We start from the raw sequence: 11,666 nt of genomic DNA, 5'->3' as shown, positions 1-11,666 counted from the left end.
CAAGGGAAAAAATCGCTAAAAAGAAAAGTGAATTCAATCAGAAGAAACATAAGCCAATTTGTGTTTGTTATTAAATCTATCTCCCATGATGTTTCTTTAAGCTAAGAAGAAATTTACTGTATCACACAGTTTAGGATACTATATATACATAAGATATTACACGCTATAAAATTTCATGTTTCTAAGCAGTTTTACACAATTTTAACTTGAATAAAATTTGTATTTAAAAAAGACCTTATTGGATTGCCTTCAGTAAATGGAGGTCATTTCACCAACCCACTAGCATTTTTTTTGCAACAATAAACAAAAAATAAGTGAAAAGATTCTCAAAACATCTAAGCTATTACTGGAAGCCTGGATAATTATCTGCTTAGTTCAGTAAACCAACTCTGGTGCTAATCCACAGCTCCTGCATTTTCTTTGCCCTTTTACAAATCAAAGAAACAATAATTTTCATTTCTATGCAATATCAATAAGAGGATTAGTTAGGTACAGAAATACAGTGCACAATCGTGATAGGGTCATTTAAGGATCACAAAGGACATAAATAGACATCATAAAGGGAAGTTATTGAGGAATGTGTTAAGGAATAACTTTCATTGGTGGTTATATTTAAGCAGTAAAGGCAGTGAAGAAGTCTGTCTTGACTCGCCACTGTGGATGTACTTTTTTATTTTCTGTTACAATTCTTGTAGTCCACTCATTCTCAACAGTTATTCTGCCAGTACTTTGTTTGTTTTTGTTACTTCCTGATGTTAATATTCTTTTATATGGTTTACTCTAAGCAGACAGGAATGCTTTCTCTTTTTGAAAAGTGAAAGTTCCTTCAAAGTAATTAACTATGTGAAGAAAAAACAAAATCTATTCCGATAACAATAAACAACTTTAAGCAGCTGACATTCCAGACGAACTTCCACTAAATGAAATGCAACAGTGATTAAAAAGAAATGAGTGGAGACTACACTGCAAGCCTTTTTAAATTTACCATAACCCTTTTTCCTCCCTTAGTCCCCATTTACCATAGTATGCTGCAGGTTACTATTATGTATAAGTAACTGTCAAATAGAGTTTGTCACCTGTATACAACCTAAGGCCAATGTATGCTTTCAAATGACATTTCAGTGAGGGTTAAATAAATGACTGAAGGCAGAATTTGGTGCAAGAGATGTTAAGCTATTCTCTTTAATAACAAGAAATTTATAGTTGTGAGGGTATTCATTATGCAGCTTTTAGCCTTCCAGTTTCTCTGTGACATTCCCTTCAAGGCACAAAAGATTATAAACAGTGAATGGGATAGAATATTTTGACTTAAGAATTTTAAGGTTCCACAAGACCTTTGATTTCTGATTTAAGCATACCCAAAAGGACAAAAAAAAGTAGGTAAATCACCCTCAAAATAAAGCAGTGCTTAAAGTCATCTGAAATTCCCTGCAGTTGAGATACATGTGAGTATTAAATTCTTATTTTACTGATAAAAAGCATCATTATAATTTTGATTCTTGCCATTGATATTGACCTATTAAATATTACAGTAAATATGTCTAATAAATATTACCAATTGTGTATATTTTTACCCCCAAAATTCTATATCTCCTTTGGGCTAACCAACTTTCGTTTGACTAGGATATAAACTTGAAAAGTTAGATTGTAAATTTAAACAATGAATTAAGTGCAATGTACTGGAAAACTCTTCATTCAATAATGATCTAACAGGGATCTTAAGCTTCACCAACCCAAATGACTGTATTTCCTTTCTCAACTTCAGTGATTTCACAGTTTAACTTATTGAGCCGTCCATCTAGTATAAAGAGAGAGTTCTTAGAAGCTGTCATCAGGTACTGCCCGAATAAGCCACTGTCTTGGATTTGCCTGTTCTTCCGGCTCCACGGCCATTCTTCTGCTCTCAGGGGCTCCTTGAGGCTCTTGATCATCTTCACCTTCCCCGAAGAGAGCTCTACAAAGAGCACATCAGTTTGTGTGCTTGAACTGCCATAGATGTTGTACTGGTGGGCTTCGGTAAAGGACGGCTGGAACGCCAGGTCAGATATGTGCAGATTTGTGTGGATATCAAACGCCTCCTGGATTTCTCCTCTGATAGTGATGTACTGGACCCTCACAAGACCTTTCACATCATTAATGCTGACAAGGTAATGTCCATCTGGAGAAACATACGGAGTGCCAGTCACATCACTGTTGAATCCAATGACTGAATCAGTTACACTATCTACCATGAGCTGTGGTGGAACGGCTCCAGTGCTGTCGGCTTTGCAGCCAATGAAGTAGTATCCACCCAAGTGTGTATACGCCAAAGACTGGGGGATGCACTTGTAGTCCTTCAAGTTAACTGTCTTGATGTAGGACATGGTTTCAAGATCGATTTTTTGCAGTGCAGCTTCATCTTTGTGAAGAATAAATCCAAATCTAAAAAGATAAGAAGCAGAATTAGCCGGGTTCCCAGGTCTGCTTGCATAAGGACATGTGGGAGGTCCAACACTGGCCCAAACATCAACTAGGATGTGCCATCACTATATCAAAGTTACAAGAGCAAATTTTAAATCAGGGTGTTCTTCTTTCTCTACCTTATTTCACTACAAAAATTATATTGCATGCTGTAGAAAACAAAATGATTAAAAGTAATATATCTAGTTAATTGAAACAACTAATTTTACTTTCACCATAGGGTATAAGCAGACACATTATTCTGTAAGGCTTTGAGCTTGTGCTATTGGATAAGCTTTTTTAACTTCGACTAAAGATGCAAGAATAGTTTAACTACATATATCTTTTGTACTCCACTTACTTTTATTGTCTTATGATCCATCAAATACATCTACCTTTCATAGCTGTTGCTAAGAGTGATAGATTTCTCATTTTAACTACCTATCAGAACTTTTAAAATAGATTATTCTTAAATACATAAATTTCAGTATAGGACTAATAGACTTCTTTTTGTTATGTTTAGTATTACTACCTATATGAGTTAGCATTTGTCATATACATTTTCAAGAGAAGTTACATTTTCAACTGTCACGCTTCTATTTTTATCACTTCATAATAGAACTCACTCTATTTTATTATACTGAACATGAGCTTTACATAGAAATATATCACTATATAAAATATAAAAATATTTATAAATTATTTTAAAGATATAACCTTTTAATGATGTAATTTTTTTATTCTATATGGCTGATAGTTAAGAACACACAGTATGTCGATCTATGCTTCTGTCTCCCATTATTTATAGAATTAAAAATTCTGATGGAAGATGTCTATTTTATATGTTGCACATGTGTTCATAGGCAAAGGCAGTAATGTGCTCATTTAATGAAAGTAATAAGCCAATCAAGTTTTGGCATTTCAGTTCTCCTCTTAACCTTGAGCTTTCTACCCCTTTGGGCAATCCTTTTCTGAATGCTAATGAGGAAAAATGAGACAAGTTCTATTCTTGCATTATTTTGAACGCTAAAAGTAAAGGATGCAGTGAAGGTTTCTGTGATATCATCCAACTACTTTCAGAGGTAATTACATTTTTTTAAACGGCCCTGATAAAAATGCAAAAGCTCCATGTGGGGTGATAAAATTGCACTAATTCAGCATCCACACTGTATGCTCCTACAGGACTAGAGATCTAGCTATATAAGCAGATGCATGAGAATGCCTGCAATTTTTCACCACTGATTTATTGGGTAGGAAGTAGTATCTCTAATTCAAAATTTCCCCCAGTGCAGATTGATATTCAGAAGTCTCCCACTGTTCATTAGTATCTGATTAATATTTACGAGGCTCTCAACTTTCATGCCTGCTTAGTATAATAAAATCCTGCACACTACTAGCCCAAATACAGTTTGTCTAATATTTGTCAGAATCTTTATAGGAAGTCGCAGACTGTGAGAAATAGGAACTTAAACACAATCACTTACAATCACTTATTTTACCAGGAAATTAAAGCAACTAGAAAGGGTGTCCTATCTGCATGTCATTATATGGGCTTGGATTTGTTGTTAGATTTGGTTCACCAGGATTTATGTAGAGTCAACTCCTTAGCCAACACTGTTTGAAATGAAGATGGCTCATTAGCCTTCTAGAAAGGTGTTGCTTCAGTTCTTCCTGAGGGCAAGGAGATCAGAAACTATACTGGGTGAACGCGATCTCTGCATTAATATTACTATTTGTAACAGACACCTCTCACACTTAAGAATTCTCACTTGAGGAGCTAGAGCAATAGTGCATTGAGTAGGGCTCTTGCCTTGCACAGAGAAGACTTGGGTTCAATGCCCAGTATTCCTATGATCCTGGAGCACTGCCAGGAGTGATCCGAATACAGAACTAGGAGAAAGCCAGGAGCAAACATTGAGCATAACAGGGTGTGACCCACAAACAAACAAACAAACAAACAAAAAACTATCAAACAAGGATTTTCCTCTTGAATACGAAAGGAAAACATAAAAACTTTGAGTAACTTTTAGATCTAGATTAGAAAAGGGAAAGCTGCAGTTAAAATTTAAAGTTTAAGTTTACTCCATGAAAATTCAAGAGTCTTGAAAAGCAAGCTCTTCTTCTTTTTTTTTTTTTTTAAAGCAAGCTATTTGGAAGAGGAGAAATAACATTTAGAGTGAAGCATGCTTGAAACAGTATGAATTCTAACCAAGAGTAAATGTACAAAGATTCCCATATCCCATAAAAGGATATGTGTCTCTTGTGTTTTCTGTAATGAATGATTTCCCACGCTTCTGATTTAAACAGTCCCCAAATGAGTCCAGTCACAAATAGCCTAAGAAAGCAGTTTTTCAGTAACTAGAACACCAAGTCTCATAACGTACGATTCCACTCCTGTTCTGCACTCAAATCTAAGGTATAACTAAAGGAATCTCATAGTTGCTGCTAATGATTTTAGTAATTTTTCATCCCTTATGCCAGGATAACAAATGTCTCAAAGTTTGGAGAAAGAACTCTGTAATATCTAATAGTACTATCTTCCAGGTTTTAATGTAATATCTCTTGTCCTCAGAGAACTCACTGATTCTGACTAAAATAGTTTTTACTGCTGCTTATTTTTTGGATTTTGGGTCACAGTTGTTTATGCATGCTCAGGGCTTACGCCTGGCTCTGTTTTAAGGGCTCACTCTTGACAGGCTTGGGGGACCACATGGGATGCTGGGGATGGAACCCAGTCAAGGCTGTGCAAGAGAAGCACCCTGCTAGCTGTTCTATCGCTCCTGCCCAATTGCTGCTAATTTTAAGTATTATTCACTAAGGACCAAACCCCTACTCAAGGCTATGAAGGGTGTGAGGTGACTCTTTCCATTTCTGCATGATCTCAGTCCTGAAGCTCTATCTGCACCTCTCCAGATTTTAAAATCAATCTTTCCATGCATATAAATGAATGTAAATGAGTAGTGAGTGTGAATGGGTATGTTTTAGCATTGGGTCAGCCAGACTCTCTATCCTGTTATAAAATAAACATTGTGCAATCTAGATAGAGAGGAAAACATTTCCCCAAATCATTTCCTGCATTACTCTAGAAACCATCTTAGAAATATTTGAAATAAAATTCCAGAAGAAAAATCATTTTGAGTGGCCCTCAAAATTCATTGCATTATGACTTTACTATGAAATTTGATGCAGAAGATATATAATCAAATAGTTAATATTTCATATGCAATAGTGGGCAGGATAAATTTCTTGAATCTGAAAAAATTAAGCATGTTTTTCATAATTTGTAAACATAGGCCAAATATAGTATAAGAAAAGTTATAACTTGTCCCCTTACAATGAACATTAATCATAGATATACATGCAATGCTTGTGCAATGATATCCTGCATTGTATTACAATAGCTATAGCTTTCATGAATGCAAACCATAAGTGACAGGAGTCATCTACTTATTTATGGGTTCTTTCAGATTTAGTTGCTATCTATTACTTCACTCTGATTCCTATAAGAAAAACTGAAGGCTGTAACTACTTATGTATGGGAGGATTGAGATTTTATCTTAACTTCAGATAAATAGCTCAGTAAAACTTACCTGTTCATAAAGTGGATACATCCATATTCAGGAGCAAGGAAGCAGAGAAAAAGAGAATTGACACATTTAGTCAAGTTTTATAGAGTAAATGCAGTTTATGAATAATGTTAATGTTTATAGTATCTTTAAGAAATGGTAGTTGTCTTGAAGATCTGTTGTTAAAACAAAGGCTGAAAAAGTCAGTATCTGTAGGATGACATTGGTTTGTCCTTCTGCCTTGCCACAGGGAGCTTAGGTGTATTGGGTTACTCTCATCATAGTGCTCCCATTCCTCTGTGTTTGTCTGAAAACTCTTTCTGTGTGCTCTGCTTTCCCAAACAGTCAATCGCCTTTATCTTCTAATCAGACTTTGTTAACTTGCAAATACTGCTTTTCTCTTCTCCTTAAGTCCTTTGCATAGTTAATTCAGAGCAATGTCCTTTTTGTATAGACAATTATTGCTCTGCTTTTGTAACTTGGGAGATAATTGACTCAGAATAATATTCACTGCTGGGCATCTGTCCTCTGGACTTAAGTCTTTGTTGCACTTACTTCCTAGTATCCCAAAAGCAGGGTCCAAAGTGCGATAACACTTAACTATAAGTTTAGAGCATGGTCATTGACAAATTCTTAAGTATTATGGCACTTTGGCTTGGCACATTTAAACATCGGGGTAGCTCACAGCTTGCCCTGTGTCCATCCAGTCCCTAGTTTGGACCCTGCTTTTCGGGTGCTAGGCTTAAGAGCTAATGGACCACACCAAAGGCAAATGATCAAATAGATACCCTAAAAGGCCCTCAACAAACCTGTCTACTCACATTCTCAGTAGCATTCTTGCCACTTCAGTGATCCAGTCTTCCTATAAAAATCACAAAAATAAACCATACTTAACGTAGCCCCATACTAAGTTAAGTATGGGAGTTTTTTTTCCTTTTCTTTTTTTCCTTTCCAGTAAACCTTTCTTTGTCTTTCCAGCTCTGAGTCTGAGCACCTATATTATCCAATATCTTCATTCTTAAAAATGTGCACGAATATCAGAGCTGTGGACCAACACAGACACCTGTTCCTGTAGCAAGAAACACTACGTAACACAAACTAGGACTATGCAGTGCAGTGAACTGCAGAAGAAGCAGAAGGGGCTCTACAAGAGAGCAGTGGGCAAGTTTCATGACTTGTATGCAGCCAACTGGAATCTGATTGCAAGCCACCTGTAAGGTCCTCTGAGTCATGTCTGGAGTAACTCCTCAGCACAAAGCCAGGAATAAACTCAGAGCACAGCTAGATATGCCACACAGAAAAACAAACAAACAAAGTGGAAGACATAACTAGTCCTTATCATTGAAGTAGTTATAGTCAAGAAGTAGTAAAGTAAAGGTAAAGTAAAGGCCCTCCCGTTGATCATCAATTTGCTCAAGCAGGCCCAGTAATGTCTCCATTGGAGACTTTGTTGTTACTGTGTTTGGCATATCGAATATGTCACGGGTGGCTTGCCAGGCTCTGCCGTGCGGGCGAGATACTCTCGGTAGGTTGCCGGGCTCTCCGAGAGGGGTGGAGGAATCGAACTCGGGTCGGCCATGTTGGCTGCGTGCAGCAAGGAAAACGCCCTAACGCTGTGAGTGATAGCACAGCGGTAGGGCGTTTGCCTTGCACGCAGTCAAGAAGTAGAGCAAATATAATTTTATCTCCTGGCTTATAAAAGTATTTAGGGAAGGTCTTTAAGAATGAAGGAAGAGATGAGCATTGCCACTTCCTTCTTTTAAGGACTCATTTACACTTTTGTTATGCTAGAGGTTATATGAAGTGATATATATATATATATATATATATATTTTTTTTTAACCAGTCTCATTTCCAGAAGAAAAAGTGCAAAGCCTAATTAGTATAAACCCAGGGTGGGTGCCAAAAAAAAAAAAAACCTGCTTTCAGAGAAATGCAACTAATCCACAAATGGTGCTGAAATACTGTGAAAGAAAAACAAGGACTCGCCTTTTGTTTATTTACAAGCTTTCTGTTGTTTAGTTCGGGCTACCCCCAGGGGTGCTCAGGGCAGATTCCTGACTCTGCATTTAAGAATTACTTCTGGCAAACTCAGAGTACCGCGTCGGGATCCAGAGATTGAACCCAGGTCAGGCACCTTCAAAGGTAAGGCTCTATGTACTATGGCTCGAGCCACCAAAGGAGGGTGCTCTTATTACTTCTATGACCTGGGAGGAAGGAATGATAAGAAGATAGTTTTTGAGGAACTATGGTCTTTGATCTAAGGAAACAGTTGAAACTCTGCAAATCTGTAGACAAGGAACCTAGGGATGGGGATGTTTTAATCCTTTCTCATTCTCTCTCTTCATGCAATCTCCAGTCATTGACAGAAATAGCACTGCGACAGAGAACAAATTGGAAAAATGTAATTTTGTTGCTGGAAATGAAGATGCAAAACAGCAGGCATACATTTTCTTGTGCAATATGTCAAAAGCCTTTAAATCTAGAGAATATACAGAGCCCCGTGAAGTAAAGTTTATAATACAAAAATCTGTTTATATATAAGTTTTTAATACAAAAATAAAGTTTATAATACATGATATAATACAAATAATAAAGTTTGTAATACAAAAAATTAGTTTCTAAATGGAATTATTTGGCAATTGATAAAGAAATAAATTGTAACTACAAAATAGGAGAAGTTGGGGCCAGACAGACAGTACAGTGGGAAGTGTGTTTGCCTTGAATACACTAAGCCAGGGTTCAATCTCTGGCACCACAGAGTAAACCTGGGTAGGGCCCCCAAATTCAAGAAAAAAACTGTTGGGATAAGTTGAATTCTTGATTTTTCTTTTCCATTTGATCTGAAATTAATGTTTATTAGAGGCCACCCCAAAGCCTCTGTCCTCGGAGAAGCTGGCAAGCTACCGAGAGTATCCTGCCTGCACGGCAGAGCCTGGCAAGCTACCCGTGGCGTATTCGATATACCAAAACCAGTAACAATAACGGATCTCATTCTCCTGATTCTTAAAGAGCCCCCAGTACGCCATTGGGCTACACTATCATGCAACAGGGACAAATGGAGACGTTAATAGTCCCTGCTCGTGCAAATCGATGAACAATGGTACAACAAGTGACCAGTGACAAATGTTTATTGTGTATCTTGTAACTCCTAGTACAATTTGGAAAATGTTAGTTAACTTTTATTAATAACAGGTAAAAGGTAAAGGTAAAGGCCCTCCCGTTGATCGTCGATTTGCTCGAGCGGGCCCAGTAACATCTCCATTGGAGACTTTGTTGTTACTGTGTCTGGCATATCGAATACTCTCGGTAGCTTGCTGGGCTCTCCGAGAGGGGCGGAGGAATCGAACTCGGGTCGGCCAAGTTGGCCGCATGTAAGGCGAACGTCCTACCGCTGTGCTATCGCTCCAGCCCTATTAATAACAGATAGGATATCTTAAATTACTTCTGTGTCCTAAATGATTATCTGCGCTTCATTCTTTGACTGAATTTGTGTGTTGAAACCCTAATCCCCAAGGTGTGGTATTGGTTTTTAGGTCACATTTTGGAGTTCTTGAGAATTATTCCTAAATCTCTGCTCAGGGATCATTCCTGGCGGGGTTTAGGAAACCATGTGTGTTCCCGGGAATAGAACCAGAGTTGACTTTATGCAAAGCAAAAGCCTTAACCCCTGTACTATCTCTCTGGCACCCAAGGTGCTGGTTATTGAAAGTGGAAATTTTCAGGAAAGATTAGTCCAGAAAGACAGAACCTCCACAGATGTTATAAATGGGCCAAAGAAGATACTACAACAGTTATGTTGCTTGCTTTACACATGTCTGGTCCAGGTTTGATCCCAGGTACCACATATGGAGTAAGCCCCAAGCACAACAAGATGTGGCTACAAAAATGAAAACAAAAAAAGAATATGACTAATGACTATCAGAGAAGAAGTATGAAGATGATGGTTCCCTTTTCTCCCACTCTCTCTCTCTCACTCCCTGGTAAGGGCACTGTAGGAGATGGCAGTCTACAAAAGAAGTAAACTTTCACCAGACCCCAAGCATGTTGGAATCTGACCTGTGACTTTCATGACTTCACTGTGAGAAATAAATGTCTTTGTTTAAACAACATTGTACATGGCATTCTGAAAAATGAGCCTGAATAAGAAGGGAAATGGTACCCAAAATAAACTTCTGCTGCAACATATTTATAAGTGTGAAAACAAAGTTTTAATTTTGTTTGGGCCGACTTCTAAGATGCCTGTTAGAAAAAGATAATAACTCTGTGAGAAAGTCACTGGAAGCAATTCAGTTAGCAAATGGAAAGAAAAGAGGAGACCTAAAGAGAAAGTGTACATCTTAATAGACTATAGGAACAATCAAAAACAGAATTCAGGAATATGGAACTGAAAGATTATTCCGACATGGTATCCAAAGGTAATAGGGAATAAGCTACTGGAAACTATAGCAAAGTAACTCCTTATAACAATGTGGCAAAAAGCTTGATTATCTTGTATATGGGTGCTTTGTTTAAAGTTTAGTTTTGGGAATGATGCAATTAGACGTTTGGTTGAAATTTATAAGCACAGTATAGAAATAATAGCTTTATTTCTTCTGCATTTATATAATAGAATACCATAAGCAAGAAGTGTACTAAAAATGAATTGTTTGGACTGGAGCAATAGCACAGCTGGTAGGGCAGTAGCCTAACATGTGGCTGACCCGGGTTTGATACCCAGTATCCCATTTGGTCCCCTGAACACCACTAGGGGTAAACTCCTGAGTATAGAGCCAGGAGTAACCTCTGTGCATTGCCGGGTGTGACTCAAAAAACAATAAATAAATAAATAAATAAATAATAAGGAATTGTTAAACAAAAGGAACCAGCACATAAACATATAGATGTTTTACAGACATTTGATCATTATAAAACAACCACACCCTCATATTTAGATGAAAATATTAACAGTTCAGACTTGATAAGGAGCACTGTTGTGAACCAGAGAATTAACAAATTCACTCAGCCAGCAGGAATATTGATAGAGGTGGGATGGAAGTAAAAAAAGTACTCAACTTCTTGAATTTTATTAGATGAAAACACGAGATAATGCATCTGTAGACATTCACTGTTCAGTAAGAGGGAAACAGTGGCTTCGAAGGATGCTGAGGGATTATTGGTATAGTTTTCAGGCAAACATAAATGAAAATAAAATAAAGGAAATCTTTATTTTCACCAATCTATTGAAAATAATATAAATTATGTTTGGATCAATGACAAGGAAAGATGTTGCTAATTCTGTTATCTCACATAGTCTTTATGAAAACATAATTGATTTAGACTTTTTGGAGAATGATTTGGTATCCTCTTTTAAAATTTAAATTCTGACTATTTTATTAAAGGAGTAATGTCTCCCAGAATCTGGCCTTAATAATATTTTATGTGCCTATGAAGTGCAAGGATATCCATAGCAGCACTGATTGCAATAAGTAAATTTAGGTTTAACATACATGATGAATAGAAGAATGCTTAAATAAACTATGAGCCATCCAAATAAAATTGCATGCTACAATTTAAAAAATGATGGCATATTAGTAATGGAACAGAGCTATCTATAAGACTATTCACTTTTAAACAAGTGCATCTGAGATTAAAAGAAAAAACATGTATTTTAATAAATTT

The 11,666-nt window shown here is 36.9% G+C and overlaps 1 protein-coding gene across 4 annotated transcripts in view; it reads right to left on the bottom strand.

Moving 5' to 3' along the window:
- Nucleotides 1-916: 916 nt before the first annotated feature.
- FSTL5 (follistatin like 5) overlaps nt 917-11,666 on the bottom strand; it is a 755,502-nt gene continuing 744,752 nt past the window's right edge. For all 4 annotated transcript variants that reach the window (XM_056119058.1, XM_056119060.1, XM_056119059.1 and 1 more), the window contains one exon: nt 917-2,421. In XM_056119058.1, the coding sequence (XP_055975033.1) occupies nt 1,719-2,421 (703 nt within the window). In that variant the 3' untranslated portion in view covers nt 917-1,718. The remainder of the gene's footprint in view (nt 2,422-11,666) is intronic.

This window comes from Sorex fumeus, unplaced genomic scaffold (assembly GCF_029834395.1).
Source record: "Sorex fumeus unplaced genomic scaffold, SorFum_2.1 ptg000039l, whole genome shotgun sequence".
In the NCBI taxonomy this organism is placed as follows: Eukaryota; Metazoa; Chordata; class Mammalia; order Eulipotyphla; family Soricidae; genus Sorex; species Sorex fumeus.
This window is presented reverse-complemented; position numbering and strand designations above follow the sequence as displayed.